The 20184-nt window shown below is 35.9% G+C and overlaps 1 protein-coding gene across 12 annotated transcripts in view; it reads left to right on the forward strand.

Annotated features, from left to right (window-relative positions):
• Positions 1-20184, forward strand: part of AKAP9 (A-kinase anchoring protein 9) — a 145559-nt gene that overhangs the window by 48234 nt on the left and 77141 nt on the right. For all 12 annotated transcript variants that reach the window (XM_033420511.2, XM_033420513.2, XM_033420514.2 and 9 more), the window contains 8 exons: positions 328-541; positions 2962-3041; positions 6182-6326; positions 7054-7139; positions 13999-14113; positions 14578-14776; positions 17423-17519; positions 18773-18865. In XM_033420511.2, the coding sequence (XP_033276402.1) occupies positions 328-541; positions 2962-3041; positions 6182-6326; positions 7054-7139; positions 13999-14113; positions 14578-14776; positions 17423-17519; positions 18773-18865 (1029 nt within the window). The remainder of the gene's footprint in view (positions 1-327; positions 542-2961; positions 3042-6181; positions 6327-7053; positions 7140-13998; positions 14114-14577; positions 14777-17422; positions 17520-18772; positions 18866-20184) is intronic.

Raw genomic sequence — 20184 nt, forward strand, 5'->3', positions numbered from 1 at the left:
ATTTGCATTTCTCTATACTTGTTTTAAAATGTTATTTTTGAACAAAAATGAAAGATCAGGCCATCCTAGCTATACCAAATATCAAAATTTACTGTGAAGTTGAAGTAATGAAAATATTGTGCTATTTTCCTTGAAAAAAGATAGGTAGGTCAGTGCAACAGAATAAGTGAGATAAAATTTAAATTAGACGTCACTTCTCTTACATGAAATTTTAAACTATAATTTCATGTATTTCCTCCCTTGTAATCAGTATATGCAAAAAAAAAAGTTAAATTACTTGATTTGTCATTTAAAAATATTCTAACCTACACATTAATTTACTTTAAGAATGATTTAAGGCTACAGATGGAAGCTCAACGTATTTGCCTCTCTCTGGTTTATTCAACTCATGTGGATCAGGTTCGTGAATATATGAAAAAGGAAAAAGATAAAGCTCTTTGCAGTCTTAAGCAGGAGCTTATTTCTGCTCAAGAGGATAAGATCAAGGAACTTCAGAAAATACACCAGCTAGAGCTACAGAATATAAAAACACAAGAAACAGGTAAATGATTTCTCACAAAATTATAAGTATTATGAAACAAATAAGTATCACTTAGAGCCCACCACTCTATGATTCTGTTCTTGACTTAGACCCCATAGAGGAACATGACTGGGTATTCCAGTCCTGGACTCATTTGTTCATATAATCATAGGATACTCGTTTACGTGCTTGAGAAATCTAAAAATCACTGAGTTATTTTCCCCAAGATGTCAGCAATCCTGTGGGAAAGCAATATAAAATAAACTCTTAGAAAACAATAGGAAAATTTCTATACTAGAAGAATGAACAGAAAGAATGGAAGGAGAGAGGAGAAAAGTCTAGTACTTCCTGGAAGAGTGAGGCAGTAGACAGGAGTAGGGAGGTTGGAATTTTAGCGAAAGCTCTTGAGTTTTAAATGTAGAGATATGAGAGACTGCATCCATTTTGCAGAGTTGAGAATTCAAGGTGTGTGAAAAAGTACTGAGGGATAAAGATGGAAAGATTGGCAGGAGCTTGATAAGAAAAGACTTCATATACCCTAAGTGAAGCATTTTTAATCTTTATGCCAATGGTGATAAGACCTAATGCAGGATTTTCAATAGTGGGAGTAACATCGTAAGATTTTTAAGATGACAGCATTGAGGCAAATTGGGGGAGTTGATAAGTGATGGGAAGACCAGTTAAGCAACTTTGGCAGTAATTCTGTTAACATTAAGATGTTGAACTAAAATGTCATTGGGAATTGGAGAAGGAAGGAAAGTTTAAGAGTTAAAGAGGTAGGCTGGATATCAGCTCAGTGCTTTGTGACCGCCTGGAGGGGTGGGATAGGGAGGGTGGGAGGGAGGGAGACGCAAGAGGGAAGAGATATGGGAACATATGTATATGTATAACTGATTCACTTTGTTCTAAAGCAGAAACTAATACACCATTGTAAAGCAATTATACCCCAATAAAGATGTTTAAAAAAAAAAAAAAGAGGTAGGCTGTAGTCTGCAGTTAATATTAAATGTAAAAGGGGAAGGAGTTGAGAATGATCCCTAAGTTTCTAGCTTGAGTAGTTGGAATGAGGGCGACTCCAGTCATGAGGAGGATAAGGACCAGATTTGTGGAAAAAATAGTAAATTAAGCTTGGAACATTGAGTTAAAAATACCTGTTGACTTTGAAAAAGAGATATCTAAGGGGCAGGACAAGAATAATGACGCAGATGTAGAGAATGGACTTGAGGACATGGGGAGGGGTAAGGGTAAGCTGGGATGAAGTGAGAGAGTGGCATGGACACATATACACTACCAAATGTAAAATATGTAGCTAGTGGGAAGCAGCCGCATGGCACAGGGCGATCATCTCGGTGCTTTGTGACCACCTAGAGGGCTGGGAGGGAGACGCAAGAGGGAGGAGATATGGGGATATATGTATATGTATAGCTGATTCACTTTGTTGTACAGCAGAAACTAACACAACGTTGTAAAGCGATTATACTCCAATAAAGATGTTTTTTAAAAAAAACCCACAAATAAATTAATTAATTAAAAAAAGAGAGATATCTATTAGGCAGTTGAAAATAGAAAGCTGAAACCTAAGAGGGAGGATTAGGCACAAGATAAAGATTTGTAAATCAAAAGATCATTTGAGGCCAAGGACAAGAATGAGATGCCCTGGGAGACTGTAGAGTGAGCCAAAGACTAAGATGGTACTGTGTAAGGAGCAATATTTAAGGAACCATAAGTGGAAGACTAGTTGCAGTTAACTTTTATCTTTAATACTTATTTAATTAATTAAATTAAACTTCCTCTGTTCAAGGTATCTTTAGGCCCCCACTCTGGACAGATCTGCCTTTGGGAGTGAGGTGGCTCATAACGTTTGGAATTGTTTTGTTGAACAGAGTAGAATTTAAAGTGTGGCTTAAATAAGAATACTGTACTTTTTCACTTCAGCAGTTCTTTGTCAGTTGAGTAAGATTTTAAGCATATATTGTTTGTATTGGTATCCTCTTCAGATAGAATCTGTAGTGTTTCAGACTACAAGTTAATTAATGAGTCCGTTAATGGGCGATGAAGCCAGTCCAGTGATAAAGTAGAACAGAACACATTGGCGTGCATAGCATGTAGAAAGAGTAAATGTTGATTTGTGAAATTTTTGTTTCAGTTTTATATGGATGTATATATGTAATAGGTTATGCTGTATGATGTATTTCTAGTATTGGGTTGTAGTAAACAAAAATTGTAAGTCACTTCTTTGTACCATTTTGTGGGATATAAATTGAAAATCCTGCAGATTATCTTAGCTGGTTAACACTGAGCAGCACAAAATAACATTGAAAGAAATAAAGAATTTAAAACTAATCTTATTGCCACGAAGCTTCCAGTTGACATAGATTTAATATGAAAATAGTTTCTAAGTATGTAAACTGAACATTTTAATGCAATATCTATTCTATTAGGTGATGAAGTGAAGCCTTTACAAATGCTCATTGGAAAACTTCACAGGGCAGTGTCTGAAGAATGTTCTCATTTTACACAGGTAAGGTATTAGTTAAAAAGTACTTTTACCATAATTCAAAAAGATACATGAACCACAGTGTTCATTGCAGCACTATTTACAATATCCAGGACATGGAAGCAACCTAAGTGTCCATTGACAGATGAATGGATAAAGAAGATATGGCACATATGTACAGTGGAATATTACCCAGCCATAAAAAGAAGCAAAATTGAGTTATTTGTAATGAGGTGGATGGACTTAGAGTGTCATACAGAGTGAAGTAAGTCAGAAAGAGAAAAACAAATACCGTATGCTAATGCACATATATGGAATCTAAAAAAACATTACTGATGAACTTAGTGGCAGGGTAGGAATAAAGACGCAGATGTAGAGAACGGACTTGAGGACACAGGGAAGGGGAAGCTGGGACTCAGTGAGAGAGTAGTACTGACATATATACACTACAAATGTAAAATGGATGGGCTAGTGGGAAGCTGCTGCATAGCACAGGGAGATCAGCTCGGTGCTTTGTGATGACCTAGAGGGGTGGGATAGGGAGGGTGGGAGGGAGGCTCAAGAGGGAGGGGATATGGGGATACATGTATATGTTATAGCTGATTCGCTTTGTTGTACAACAGAAACTAACACAACAGTGTGAAGCAATTATACTCCAATAAAGATATATATTTTTTAAAGTACTTTCAGACAAGAAACGCTAAATTTTAAGTTACTACAAATTTGATAGGCAGAATCATCTGAGTTAGTTTTCCCTACTGTCTTACCTCGGAACTGTATTTAGAAAATATTGCTGAGTTTTTAAGTTTAAAATGAGCATTTAAATGTTTTCCTGGGGCTTCCCTGGTGGCGCAGTGGTTGAGCGTCCGCCTGCCGATGCAGGGGACACGGGTTTGACCCCCGGTCCGGGAAGATCCCGCATGCAGCGGAGCGGCTAGGCCCGTGAGCAATGGCCGCTGAGCCTGCATGTCCGGAGCCTGTGCTCCGCAACAGGAGAGGCCACAACAGTGAGAGGCCCGCGTACCGCAAAAAAAAAAAAAAGAAAAAAAATGTTTTCCTGATAATCAGTTCGAAACAAAAGAAATCTAGGTAAATTATCTCAGCAGTAGAATACACAAAAGGTATGCCTAATTTAAAAAAACAGACCAATAGAGCCTTAAGCAGGTCTATCTCCTACCCGTGCCCACTTTGGTGGTTGAGTGATTTGATGACTTACCTGGGGATCTTGCACAAGACTAGTAAGATAAGATTTCACACTGTAGATTGCCAAATCTAAAAACTAATTATGCCACGTATAATTATATTTGTGAAGATATATTTGTGAAGAAGAAATAGGAGCGCTTCTACACTGCTGGTGGGAGTGTACTACCTTGAGAAGCAGATTGGCAAGGTATATTGTTGAAGATATGTACATCACACAGCCCAGGCATTTACTTCTACTTAGGCTCACATTTGTGCACAACCAGATATGTACATTGTAAGAATGTCTATGTTAAGTCGAAAATTAGAAACAACTCAGATTTTTATCTACAGGCAAATGAATAAACAAATTGTGTTAAATCTGTACAGTGGAACACCATATTGCAGTGTTTGCTAGGTGTACTAATATCAGCAAATCTCAAAAGAAAAAGTATAAAAACATGCATGTTAGAGTAATCACCTCTGGGCAGAGAGACAGGTGAATGAAATAGGTAAGCAGTACTTAATTCAGAAATCTTCAAATCTGTATGTAATGTTCTATTTCTTTTTAAAAATATGGATATAATATGACAAAATGTTAGTATTTGTTACAGCTAGGTAATAGATGAACTATTTTTTCTGCATATTTGAAATAGTTCAAAATTTAAAATACATGCCTAGGCTTGTCACAGATCTCCATCCTAGCCTGTGTATTTGTGAATCGAAGAGGGAGGAGGATGGTATTAGTTGGGAAGGTAAAGCTCCCTTACTGATTCTTATTACCTACAGAATAGTTCAAAAACAGTATTCAAAAAAGCAAAAGAAATTCAGAAATAACCACATTCATTCAGCCTCCACCTCTGCCGAAGGGTTCAGACATTGATTGTCCTTTCATATCCATTGTTGATAGTCTGTAAATATGGAAAGAGGGCCCAAGTCACAGTAGTTTATAAGCTGACTTCATATTTTCTTTTCTTCTATTAATGGTTTTACTTGACCCCCTAATCTGAAGTTGAAATATGAATCAGCTTGTAATGGAGAGGTCCCCTGGAGTTCATCGTGAAACCTGGTTTTGTCACTAATCATTGATGTTACTATGGACTAGTTACTTCATCTTTCTGGGTCTGTTGCCTCACCTGTAAATTGGATGATCAGGTTTCTACCAACCTGAATCAATTTATCAATTTATGATAAAATTCTGCCTTAGGGACTGTTGAAAATTTAATCAAGTCAATTATTAATAGTATAGTTTAACTTTTAGGCAAATCTCAAGAAATAGCAACAATAAACAAATTGGTTAAGTCTAGGAGTTGTTGATTGTTATTTCCAGTTGCATGAGGGGCACAGGTGAAACTTATTTAGAGGGCTTATCAGATGATTATGTGGCGTATGTTATTTGTAAGTGATGATAAAATTATCTGTTGCTCAGGAGAAAAACCAGAATGATGTGTCAAATATTTTTTTTTCCATGTGTAAACCACAGAATAGTATTCTCTTATGTTAAAGTCTATGTATGTGATCTCCTACTTCATATATTGTAATTTCTATAGAATTTATAGACTACTTTTTGAACTTCTGTCCTCATCTTTTGGTGTTTTTCACAAGGGTAGTTGACCTTATAGAGATAACATCAGAATAGGATCCAAGCCAGAAAGTGGTAGATTAAAGTACAAGATATATTCATTATGAGGAAGAAGCAAAAAGTTATAATTTGATAGATATATTTGATATATACTGTAGATAATGAAGACTATCAATATTTTCCTGGTGTAAGAAGAATTTCACATTCTATATGTGGAGAGAGAAAGATTTAGACTTGGTTATTTCTTTTGCAGATTGATTTGGTATACAGAAGAGTGTTTTCTTACTGATTTTTCTGTGCCATTTTGACTGTCTTTTGCATATAGAAAAATAGTGTTTAATGATCTTTAGTGGCAGAAATCAAAATTTTAATTTCATAAAATACCTAATTTTGTTGTCAACAGACTTTTTGCAGTGTCCTTGGTGAACATTATACTTCTGCTTTAAAATGTGAAGTAAATGTAGAAGAGAAAGAGAAAGAGACTTCCGGTGTTCACACTTCTGAAAATCAAGAACTAGAATTGCAAGATTATAAATATGAAGTTCAAGGTAATAAAGGCTTTACCACATTATTGAACAGAGTAATTTTCTTAAATGAATTGATAAACTTTCTCTGTTAATTCATGATTTTATCACTTAGCCAATTTGAGTTATCTTAACATCTTGTTTTTTCAGGTTCATGAAATCTTAAATCTTTAATGTACATTTTTAGTTTTACAATGCAGTAATTGTGATATAAAGAGAACCAAAGCTGTCTACAAGTTTCCTTGTCTCTTTATCCTCTGTTCCTCTACTTCCATCTTTTCCTCACTATAATTCTTAATTTTATACCATAGATCCAAACCTTTAAAAGTTGTGGTATTTTATTGAATAAGTCTGTCGGGGTTTTATTTTTTTTTTAAAGAATAAGACATTCAGTTATCTTTCTTAATAGGAATCCTATATTTCATTTTTACAAATTATAACCTCAATTAATTTTTTTGATATTCCTTCACAGATAAAATGTTTCATACCCCTGTCCATTTGTATGAAGAATGAACAAATATGTACAAATTAATGAATGCCAAAAGAAATTAATGTATTTTAATGTGAAATTGTCAAGTTAATCTTTGTAGCAGGTGTTCCACATTATTGAGGTTTTAATTGTTGGTTACTAAATCTATGAATTTTACTTCTAGCAGGCAATTTTCTGAAGTTATGAATTGATGAATAATACTTATTGAAAGAAGCAGACTTTTATTGTAGAGTGAAATTATTATAATTGTTTATCATTTAGATTTTCAGGAAAATGTGCAAACTCTTCTCAACAAAGTAACAGAAGAATACAACAAACTCTTGGTACTTCAGTCACGATTAAGTAAGGTCTGTAAAATGGAAAATGTATTATGATGTTTGCATTTATTGTATTACCTGCTATTTTGTAAGCTATTTCATCAACCAAAAATTTCTAAAATAAGTGAACATGAAAAGAAAATTAGGGAAAAGTGACATATGTATATATAGTATCAGTGAGCTGAAGGAATTTCTGCAATTTGAATACTCTTTACCCCTTTAGAGAGTTTTTGAAGTCATGATAAAGTTAAAATGTATATAAAATGTCAAATTGTAAACTTTGTGAAACAGTTGCATTTAATTTTACATATAACATTTTTTAAAGCAGTGAGTCTGTTTTAGAGAAAAATGTGATTAGTTGTTTAGAATATAGCTGGTTTCACATGGTGTGTTATATAAAATTTCTTTCAAGTAGTTGTTTTAGAAATGTGCACATAGAAAACTAAGAGAGTATAGATGGCATCATATAATTTATTAACTACATCAGAAAAATGACGTGTATTAGTTCTTCCTCTTTCTCTTCCCCTCCTTCTTTTTCCCATTCTATTTTACCCCCTTTCTCCTTTCCCTCTCTCTTCCTCTTTCTGTGCAATTAAAGCACAACCTTATCCAGCCTTTCCTAAAATCTATAAACCTATCCCAGTATCTTACAGATAACTATGTAGGAGGACAGGTGGATGGTGGATAGATTCAAAGCCCTTCTTTAATTCCACATTTCTCTACAATTACTAGTTTTCTTTCTCCTTCCATTCATAGCTAGATATTGAACCCTGTTCAGAATCATCATACCGTTTTCTAACCAGTACCCTTAGTAGTCTAGATTTCTTGTTTTTCTGCTGCCCTTATCCTGCCTCTGAGAACCCTTCTTCTTCACTCATACTTGGGTTTCTGAGGGCTGCTAAGAAAATTAGATGGTGATGTGGTTTGGTGACACTGCATAATCATGGTCTCTGACTGCATCTGGACCCTCAGGATCACGTGACAATTCTTTTATGTTGTCATTTATTCTCTCATAGTCCCCTCAGTGGATGCTACCTAATGTTATAACTTCCCTCGAGTCATACATTCCATTTCTACTCCCCTTTTTTCTTTGCAGATGGCCTTATTTCTCATTTTTCTGTGAGTATGGGAGCTATCAGTTATAAATTATCTCATCTTGCTACCTCTAGACCATATGTATTTCTTTAAATCTGAAAATACTCTGTTTTCCTCTGTCTCAGAAGAAGTTATCCCTTTTTATAACCAAGGTTATTTTATTTCCTGTCCTTTTGTTAACATCACCTTCTGTCTCCTCTAAGATTGATAACCTGTTTCTTCCCTCCCTTCTGTGCTTTCAGCCTCTTTGTCTGTGTTTCTTATTTCTGTCTTTCTTGCCCCTTGCATATTCCTCTTGTCTCCACTATTTAGAACATAACCAGTCTTCCTTGAATCTAATATCTCCCTTTGTGGTTTTTGTTCAACTTCATTGTCATATTCTTTGAAGGAATGAATAGACTGTAGTCATAGTTTCCCATCTCTTCCTGTCTTGCTCTCTCTTCTACCCACTGTAAACAAGCTCCAAACTTAAACTTCACTAAACTTTCTTTGGTGAAAGTTACCAGTGAATTCTTAATTATCAAATTTTCTTTCTGCTTTCTTACCTTCCATCCTTGTATTCTTTCAAAAATATGTTGGTTTTCCTTATGGCAGTACATAGTTGAAACTATTAAATAGTGTAGGAGGGGTTACAGTAAGCAAGTCACTACAGTGATGTTTGTCATTTTGCCTCTTTCCTTTCAGGACAGTGAGTGGGGAACAGTTTCCTTTGGTGAGACGCAAACCTCCCTTCCCCAGTGCCTGAATGTGGGAGGCTACTCTGGAACACAAACACCCACACTTGCCTCCTTAGTTCTCCCCAGACACTTCTTTCAGTTTGTTTTGAGAAAAACTTTTACCTGCCACCAGGCTTCTTCCTGGCTGAATCAGCAGAAAGGGCTATACTGTGATTAGTTAAAGGTCAATATATTTGTTTTCTGATCTCTACCTGTCGTTGATCTCTCTCTGAGCCTGGGGCCTTTCTAGGGTTTTACTAGGTAAGCTAACTGTCTGCTATAACTGTGGCTCCCTTCACGTGTGCTTTAGGCTGCTCCTTCCTCCACCCTGCTTAATCAGTATTCTGCCACACCTTTTCTGTTGAAATCTTTCTTAGTCTCTTTTATTTTTTGATTTATTATGGATTTATACCTTTTAAAGATTCATTATGATTTTAATTGAGTCATGGGGAGGGAGGAGAGATATATGTCAGAGATCACGAACATAAATGCCTACGTGAGCTCAACTCATAAAGTAAGTGAAGAAGGCCAAGTGAAAGCTGGAAAAGTGAAACCTGGAGAAAACATACCTCATCTAAAGGGGGCAGAGACTGCTCAGCTTCACATGTTGTCACGTAGGAACAGGGCCCAGTGTTGTTTATTCCTTCAGTTTATCAATTTTATGTGAGGTCTTTTGCTTTTTTAAGTGTTGGGAAGTATTAAAAATAAAAAGGATTTTTCCCCCCTAATTGGGAAACAATTAGGAAGGAAAAAAAAATAAGAAAAACTGTTTGGTACCCAAAAGAATACTTCTGTAGCCTAGAATTAAAGTCAAACTTCTACTTTGCAACTGTAGGTGTAAACACATGCTCAGTGTTATCTTGAACTAGTTTTCTTTTTAATTCTGTTATTTTTTTATTTTGTAGTATTAGCTACTTTCTTAGAATACTTTCTTCCCTTAGCTTCTGTGGCTTCAATTCTGTGGGTTTTGCCCACCCATTTATAGTCACCAAGAATCTGTGCTTGATCTGCTAATTATGCTGTATGCTGCCTTCATTCACTTCCATGGCTTCCAGATCTCTGTGTCTAGTCAGTTCTTACTCCTGAGCTGCAGAGTCGTATATCTAATTGGATATCTGTACTCGAGTATCCTTTATGTATGTCTCAATCAACATTGAAATTGAATTTATTAATTTCTTCCCGTTAAACCAGCTTCTCTCCCTTCTCAGTTTTGAAGAGTGACATTCAACCAGAAACTTGAGGATCATATCATCCTAGACAATTCTCTCCCCTAACTCTTGATCTCACATCATACTGAAATACACTTTGAAGGGAGTACAAAAGAAATGAAAGATGTATACCTTGTTCTCATTCAGTTATTCAGCCAATAATTTTTATTTGCTAATTATATGCTAGGTTGTACTGTGTACTGGGAATAAAGCAGTATACAGTGTAAATAGTTACTAGACAGAAGGAATTGATGGACTTCATAGGCTAATTCAAGAAATATGATGTGTGTATATGTATATATATATATATAAAATAGTTATCCAAGGCAACATTTAATTAGTATTCAAAAGCGAAGTACTTTTGGGACTTCCCTGGCGGTCCAGTGGTGTTAAGACTCCGTGTTTCCACTGCAAGGGGCATGGGTTCGATCCCTGGTCGGGGAACTCCAATCCACGTGCTGCAAGGTGCAGCCAAAAAAATAAAAAATAAAATAAAAGCCAAGTACTTTTGGAATTAAGCAAATATGTAGATGAGTATAGGTGCAAATAATTAAGGAAGAATTCTTGGAGGAAGTGGGACTTGAATTGGACCATGAAAGATGTGTAGGTTTACGTAAGGAAGAGGAAGGGGAATAGCATTCCAGGTGGAAGAGGTGATATGATCAAAGTCTTGGAGGTGTAAGTGTGATATATTAGGGACATATTGCTCAAAGAGTAATGGACTTTAAGATTAGAGAGGTTAGACTGTACCAAACTTTGAATGCTAGGTGACACTTTTGTGGACATTAAAAGGCTGTTGGAGGGGCTTCCCTGGTGGCGCAGTGGTTGAGAGTCCACCTGCCGATGCAGGGGACACGGGTTCGTGCGCCGGTCCGGGAAGATCCCACATGCCGTGGTGTGGCTGGGCCCGTGAGCCGTGGCCGCTGGGCCTGCGTGTCCGGAGCCTGTGCTCCACAACAGGAGAGGCCCAACAGTGAGAGGCCCGCGTAATGCAAAAAAAAAAAGCTGTTGGAGATTTGTGATCACGGTCTAGACATCATGAAGTTGAACTTTTAGGGAGATTAATCTGGTGGCAGTGGGAGGTAGGAAATAAGAAGGGACAATTCATAAGATATTTTAAGGAAGGACCTAAAGAATTTGGTAGTCAGTTGATATGGAAGTAAAAAGAGAGGAACAAGACCAAGACAACTCATTATTTTTTTCATTCCCTGTATCAGTGAAACTTACACCTTACATATCTGTATAATAAGGCAGAGTATGGGTGTGCTGAGGGTCCCTAAGACCACTCCTCAGTTCAGTGGTTCACCAGAAGAACTCACAGGATTCAACATAATAGTGGTACTCAAGGCTAAGATTTATTACTGCAAAAGGATACAAAGCAAAATCAGCCCCATAAAGGTTTGAAAAGGAGCATGGGGCAAAGTCTGGAGGAAATAGGCACAAACTTCTAAAATTCTCTCCTAGTGGAGTCACAGGAAGACACACTTCATTCCTCTTGCAGTTGTGACGATACGTGCTAAGTTTTGACTACTAAGGAAGCTCACCTAAGCCTAGGAAACCATAGTTCTTTTTTATCAGGTGTCAGCCAAATGGGCATCCTTTGCCAGAACATACCAAATTCAGACTTCCAGAAAGAAAGCGTGTGTTCAGCATAAACCATATTGCTTGTACATGAGACTCCCTTACAATTTAGGGAAACTTTTATATTAGTGTAGAGAACCGTCTACCAGCTAAGTTTCCAGATGCCAGCCAAGGGGCAGACTTGTAAGCAGGCCTTTTTAAAGAGATAGAAATCTCACAACTTCTGTGTTAACTCTTTTCTGCACAATAGATAAAGTGAATTTCACATTTTATCCCAGCAAGTTGGCTACAACTGTAGAGGCATCCCAGACGTTGGTTGGGATGAGTCAGTCGGCCGTACATCACTGCTTAACCTGTTAGCCTCATCTACTAATCCTCTTCCTCATTTTAGCCATATTGAAATACTTAGAGTTTCCAAAATACACCCATATCTTTCAGACCCCTGGGGCTTTTTTGCATGCTGTTTTTTCTGTCTAACACTGTCCTTCCCCCTCCGATTTGCTTAGTGTATTCCTACTTATAATTCCAGTTGGTTCAAATGTTATTTCTTTTGTGTCACCTTTTTTATTTTTAAACATCTTTATTGGAGTATAATTGCTTTACAATGGTGTGTTAATTTCTGCTTTATAACAAAGTGAATCAGCTATACATATATCCCCATATCTCCTTCCTCTTGCATCTCCCTCCCACCCTTCCTATCCCACCCCTCTAGGTTGTCACAAATCACCCAGCTGATCTCCCTGTGCTATGCGGCTGCTTCCCACTAGCTAGTACATTTGGTAGTATATATTTGTCCATGCCACTCTCTCACTTCGTCCTTTGTGTCATCTTCTTTACCTATCCTCCTAGACTAGAAATTTCTCCCTCCATTCTCTTAATATCTATACTTTTTATTTTTTTGCACCTACCTTTCTCCATTATTTTAAATACTTGGTTACCTTCCTTTCTTTCCTGTTCCATTCTTCAGAATCAGGAAGTCTTCTCTTTATTTCCATTTCCTCTTCTTAGCACAGTGCTTTGTTTAGCACATGGTAAAGGCTTACTATATGTTTACTGAATGAATTAAGTGACAGTATAGAAAGGTTGAGCTGTAAACTGAAGTATTTACCTGATGGGCTTTATTTTCTCTAGGAAGTAGGAGGCAAGATCCTTGGTTGAAATGTACACAGCGGGTAGGAGTGAGGTAGAGGACGTGATAAGAGTAGTACCAACTGAAAGAGCTTTCATGGGAAATAGCTTTTATCCTGTTGCTCACCTCCTTCTACAGTATCCTTTGTTCACCTAGTATAGCAAGTCCAAACTCATCCCTTGCTTTTGCGGTGCTCTTTATACCTACCTGTCTTACTTATCTGGCGCAATTTCCCCCGTCCCTCAAGATCATTGTCTTCACTACTTATAGCAGGTCATTCTTTCAGAAATGTTCTTATTCTTTCTTCCATGTAAACTTTCCTAATCATTGCCCAAAATGTTGGAGGCCCAAATAAAATTTGACTTCCTCCATAATTACTCAGACCCACATCAGTCTTTCTTCTGTTATTGCCCTTTAGTCAAACATTATAGTTTAATGCTTCTCTAATTGTTTAATTTTACTTCCCCAATTAGTTGATGAATTCTGTGAGGGCAGATACACCTTTTTTTTTTTTTTCTTTTTTTTAACTCTTTTTATATTCTTACTCTCCCTTGTCACAATACTGGCCACATAGTAGACCGATTATTAAATATTTGAGGAATGACTAAATTAATACACACACATCTGACATATTGCTGCCTAGTTTTAATAATTAAGGAAATAAGCTGAGGTTTATCTGTTTTTGCTGTTTTCCTTCCTTTTATATAAAGAACAGCATACATTTGTCAGTTACCTTGTTGTATGTGAGGTATATCCAGAGATTAATAGCAGAAATAGGTATGTTATTAAGTATTGATAATATAAAATTTACTGTGTATGAGTTGAAATTTCAGAGATCAAGTCATACTTTAAATATTATTGTGAAATTTATACCAAATTCTGTGCAGCTCCTATTTTTATAGTAAAATGAAATTCCTTCTGGTTATGAAAGAACATTATGTTTACTAATATAATATCAATGCTGTGAAGGGAATGGGATGTGAGTCACTGTGTCAAAAGAGAGCATGGAATAACTTGGAAGGGAAAATATTTGTATTAGAGTGTCACAATTTTAGGTGATTTTGGAAAAAACATTTTAAAGGTAAAGTTGCATTTATATAGTTTTCACAATCCTGGGTCATATATTTATGTCACTGCTTTTCTTCTGTTATTTTCAATAGATTCAAAGACAGCAGACAGGTGATGTGAAACTTGAATTTGCAGAAGAAAACCTACCAAAAGAGGAAACAGACTTCTTGTCAACCCATCCTCAGATGACAGATTTTCAAGACACTGGTAAATTTTGATTATATACTGTAATGTGGTGTTTTTATACCAAATGTTCAGTAATTTGATTTTTTACTTTAAAATTTGAGACAACGTAGTGTGCATTGGGCATTTCACTGTAACCCTCTTTGGTCTCAGTTTTCTCATCCTTAAAATGAAAGATTTAGACTACTCATGTCTTCCCACTTCTTACATTCTCTGGTTATACATTATTTTCAATTTAAAGACGTAAAATTGGTAGTTTTAGGGGTACTGCAGCCATGAAGATAGAAGAAATGATCTTGAATTACACTATTCATGTTTTCTTGTTATCATAAGTCTAAATGAGTTTAAATTGATACCTGAGTTATTACTACTAAAAAACATTTTTCAAAGAAGAATTAATATTTTCTGCACATTCAAAACAGTGATTGTGGTATTTCACTAAGAAATTTGTATTGAAATGTGCATTTTCTTCCATTCATGTAACTCAGATGTTTGTCATAAAAGAAAGTTATCTGCTCTGCAAGATACTGAAAAAATTAAACAACTTGAAGGACAAGTTCAAGAATTAGAAAACCTCGTATCCTCTTTGCAGCAGCAACTGAAAGAAACTGAAGAAAACTATGGGGCAGAGATTCATTCTTTGCAGGAAAGGCTACAAGCTGTTAATGAGTTTACAGTTCAGCCAAGGTATCCATCTACTTATAATTTCATTCAATAGTATTTGTAGCTTAGTAACAATCATAGTATGGTTGTTTTAAGAAAAAAGTGTAACTTAAGCAAATTTGCTTGAAAGAGATGGGCTATAGCATTGCCAAGAAATAAGAACAGGAGATAATTCTTCATCTCTGAAATGTGTGAAGTAAATGTTAATGTAAACCAAATACATTTTATAATAGGAATTTTACTTACACCTTTATTTTATAAAGATGCTTGTTGTTATGAATATGCTAAGTTAAATCAGGCGGTGTGCATGTTACTTGTTTATTGTATGCCCAGTCTTTGCTACTTTGATATGGGGAGTACACAAAGAATATAAGATATGATCATTCCAGTCATACTGGACTTTCTTCACTTGGTTGTCTAATGCTCAGATTCACCATGTCCAAAATACAACTCGATCTTCCCCTCAAAATTTGCTCCTCTGCAGCCATCTAATTCCATCTCTGGTGACTCCTCTTTCAAACCTCAGTTCTAGTCTATCAAGAAATGCTGTTATCTCTACTTAAAAAATAAATCTAAACTGTACCACTTCTCATCCCCTGGTCCCTGCCATCATCATGTCTCACTTGGATTACTGCAACAATGGATCTCCTTGCTTCTACTCTAACTCTTCCCTAAAGTTTGTTCTCAACACAGTTCTAAAACTTTGCTTTTAAAATTTAAGACAAATCATGCTGTTCTAGTGCTCCTCTGTCCTTACTGTGCCTTACTTGGACCTATATAATGGGTCCCTGTTTATCTCTCTGAATTTATCTCCTGCGGACTTGCTTGTCACTTACTATTGTAAAGCCACATAATCTCCTCGAGATACTCAAACCATCAGTATGCTCCTGCCTTATGAATTTCTCTCTCATTGCTGTTCCTCTACCTGGAATGATATTTCTCTAGTTATTTCCATGCCCAACACACTTACCTCCTTTGGGTCTTTACTCAAATGTCATGTTCTCATGAGGCCTATCCTGATCACCCTATTGAAATTAAAATCATCCCTTATAACTCTGTATATGAATTTCCTGCTTCATTTTTCTATATTAACTGTTTTATATATTTAAAACTATATATTTATATAAAATAAAAACAAGTCTATATTATATTTGGAGGGGAGGTTTATTTATTTGTTTTTGTTATCTGTCCCCTGTGAAGGAGTTCAAGCTTTGTAAGGGGATTTTTGTTTATTTATTCACTCTATCCCAAACCCTATAATAATTCCCTATGCATAGTAGGTGCTCAATAAATATTTGTTAAATGAATGAACAGTTTATAATTTAGTAGGGAAGTGTGCTGTAGTATGTAACTAGCTCTATAAAGTCCTCAGAGATTTAACCTAACTTTGACTGGCTCTGCTGCTCTAAGAGTAATGCCTCTATAGGCACTTGTTATTGGAACCTAAAGACAAGGGGGTTTTTTGTTTTGTTTTGGGTTTTTTTGGAGACAAAATACTGAATTTCCACACTTCTTCGGAAGCATTCTGTTTCTCCATCTTTTATTCAGGGTCTGTATGTAGGCTTTGGAATTGTTTATCCAGCATTGGCACAGCCTTATAAGGCTTCCATTTTATTTGAGGTCAGTGGTTCCCAAACTTTACCATGCATTAAAAACATTGGAGGTTTTTGAAATTATTAGTGTTTGAAATTATTATTTTTTCATTGTTATTATTGAAATTACAGGTTACTGGATTTTACATTTGAAGAGTTAGATTCAGTAGCTTAGAGATGGATTCTGGTCATTTGTATTTGTAACAAGGTAATTCTGAAGCGGGCAGTCCATAGATTGATATTTGGAAACTATTACTTTAGGTTTTTTGATAAGAAAGAAAATAGGTATATAGCAAGAACTCTTTCATAACCACTTACAGTATTTCAAGTTTCCTTCCTTTAATTAGTGATGTTTTCTCTCCAAAGCATGAAGAAAAGGAAGTTTTCTGGAAGTGTAGACCTACTTTGCTGTTCTTGCACTTGGGCTTTTTGCCAGCTCATCATGCTTTTTTAGAGTTTCTCTAATAATCACTGGAAATGTATTAATACCTTTCAACTAAAACCATTAGTTTTCTCCCACCCTGCAAAAATGAGGCTTATTGACTGCCATGTTCACTCCTATGAACATGTATTTAAAGTTATTTCTTGTTGGGCTTCCCTGGTGGTGCAGTGGTTGAGAGTCCGCCTGCCGATGCAGGGGACACGGGTTCGTGCCCCGGTCTGGGAGGATCCCACGTGCCGCGGAGCGGCTGGGCCCGTGAGCCATGGCCGCTGAGCCTGCGCGTCCAGAGCCTGTGCTCCGCAACGGGAGAGGCCACAACAGTGAGAGGCCCGCGTACCAAAAAAAAAAAAAAAAAAAGTTAATACTTATAAACAGCTCCATGTCATGCTTTTGTAGTAGACTTTATACAATGGCATAAAATTCAGGGATAATCTGTTAAAATATTCTATCATTTAATTCTGCTGCTTTATTTTTAATCAGTCAAAAATATGACTTAAGTTACAATACCTGTAACTCTTGACCTGTCATTCTTGTTTCCATTGCCCCAATACACATTTTATGCATGCTGTAAATTTGGACTAACAGTAAAATTTACACACAACACTAATTCTTTCATCCTCTTTTATTTATTTTTAGCTTTTCCATTGATTCAATGGTAATTACTGAATCTGATGGACAGAAAACAGTATATCCTGGAAGTTGTCTAAAACAGAACATCGATGGTGCAACAGAGGTATTATATCTTTAAACTGTTATGTACACTGATTTTATTTTTGTTACTATCATTTTTATGTCTGTGGTTTAATAATTATCCAATAAATAGTTGCTAAGAATTAAGTATAGTAAATAGGAGGATAATAAATTATGTAAAAGACCCAGAAGAATATATAAGTGAAGAAATTTGATGTACTTTCATAGCATAGGAAAAACAGAAGAAAGTTAAAATTGAGAGGTGTTTTTTCCCCCTAAATACATTCTAGTTTAAAATTTGTCTTGTTTTATATAACATGGGGTGTATTACAAATTAGTTTCAGTGCCCTGAACTTTATAACAAATTAGTTTCAGAAAAGAGAAACAGCTTTCCTTCCTACCGTGGGGAATTGAACTAGGCTGTCTCTGGAATAGTATTTAGGAATTCCCAAAATTCAGTATGCTAGGGCTGGGACATTGGATGAGGCTTTCTTCAGCACAGGCCATATGCTATAGAAAAGCCCCTCATCTTTTACAGTATATCTCATCTAGCTAAACCACCTTTTGCCTCTCCTCAGCACTGTATATATTCCCAGTTTGTGGCCACTTTTCTCAAACATAACTGTAAAACCCTGATCTTCACTCAGTAAATTTTTAGTTCTTAAGTCCTACAGAAAAAGATCATTGCTGTCTCTCATTCTGGATATAGAAGAGAGACATTGGCCACATTCTCAATTCTTCCACATTCATCCCACATGGAATATCTGTTTGGATGACATTCAGATAATTGGTAAATAAAGAAGTACTTTCTTGCCAAGAACATGTTTACATTTAAATAACCATTCTTTTTTCTGTTTATAAAAGTAATTTGTATTTGTAGAAAACTGGATACTATTAATAAGTACCAAGAAGAAAAGAAATTTGTTTATAATGTCATGAGCAAAGATAGCCACTGTTAACATTATTTAAAATTAAATACATGCACATCTTATTAATTATATTTAAGAAGTATCTTTTCCCCACTCTAGAACTGTGTGTTAGTAATTATAAATATATTTCTCACTTTGCATCTTTGTTAAGTTCACTGTAGTAAGTACAATTATTTAGTAGAAGTGTACACTAGAATTATTCACTATAATTATTTTTAATAAAGGGAGCAGAAATTTATTTATTAAAATTTTTCAGAAGCTTTCTAAAAAATAGTAATCTTTTGAAGATATTTGAGAGTAGAAGTTTAAAAATAAGTGGTGTATAATTAGTGTAAATAAACATGTCATATTTTGCTTTTTAATTTAGTTTTCTGGTGAATTTGGAGTGAAACAGGAAACAAATATGGTTAAGTTGCTGGAAAAACAGTACCAAGAACGATTAGAAGAAGAAGTAGCTAAGGTAAGTTTATAGTTTATTTGGAAGGTTATTGTGGTCTGTATTCCCTTTTAGCCTTCAAAAAATATACGTTTTATTGGTGGTAATGCACTTTATTTTTTGTTGTAAATTTTATACATAGCTCATTTAAGTTGTCAAATACTGGTATTAACCACAATTGCCTTTGAATGGAATTTTCTGTGAATTTTTCTTTTGAGTAACGCATTCTTCTCTTGATGTAGAATAGTAATTAGAAACTTTGCAGAGTTATAAATTTGTTAACCTTATGAGTAGTACCATAGGAAAGAGTTTGGCCTTCCTTAAAGGTGGGGGATATGGTAGGAAGTGAGAAAAGTGCTTGGTCTTCTATGTATTACCTTTGCCTACCTCCTTCCAGAGAAGTTACTGTGATGTTAATGACTGTAGATGCTGTTGGCTGCTATGCCCAGAGCTATTCTTGTAATCTCCTGAGCACCAAGCATATCACCTATATACCGTTATGATTCCATTTCTTTTGTCTCTGTATTCTCTTTTAAAATACTTACACCTAATTGGGTTCTTATTTTGGAACAGTTAAATTCTGAGTTTGTCTGCTTGTTTTTTATAATATTTAAACTGTTACAGTGTAACAATCATAGTGGAGTATATGCATTTTAAAGTGGAAGGAGTGACAGAATTTACAGGAAATGCATAAGGAATTAGTTTAAACATAAATTAGATGAGGAGGTCAAGACTCAAGGAAATATGTGGGCCATAAAGACCTACTCACTTCTATATCTGAATTGAATATTTAATTCACAGTAAAAAGTGAGGCACCATCACTTTTTTTTTTTTTTTTTTTTTTGCGTTACGCGGGCCTCTCACCGCTGCGGCCTCTCCCGTTGCGGAGCACAGGCTCCGGACGCGCAGGCCCAGCGGCCATGGCTCACGGGCCCAGCCGCTCCGCGGCACGTGGGATCTTCCCGGACCGGGGCATGAACCCGTGTCCCCTGCATCGGCAGGCGGACTCCCAACCACTGCGCCACCAGGGAAGCCCTCCATCACTTTTATATAGCTCTCACTATCTAGTTCTTTTAGAGACTTGCAGGTTTTCTTTTGTACTTAACCTTTTACATAAATTTCTCAAGTGAAATGTTTATAGCAGAGCATCATAGTATAGTAGTTAAGAACATGAGGTTTGGTATAGGATTTACCATGCTTTAAATTCTTGTTCTGCTTTACTAGATTTGTGATCTTAGGAAAGTTACTTAAGTTTTCAATCTTGGCTCCCTCTATGTTAAAAGAGGGGAATAATAGAAATAATAGTAATTCTTGTGAAGATTCAATGAACTAATACATATAAA

The sequence above is a fragment of the Orcinus orca genome, chromosome 9 (genome assembly GCF_937001465.1).
Source record: "Orcinus orca chromosome 9, mOrcOrc1.1, whole genome shotgun sequence".
In the NCBI taxonomy this organism is placed as follows: domain Eukaryota; kingdom Metazoa; phylum Chordata; class Mammalia; order Artiodactyla; family Delphinidae; genus Orcinus; species Orcinus orca.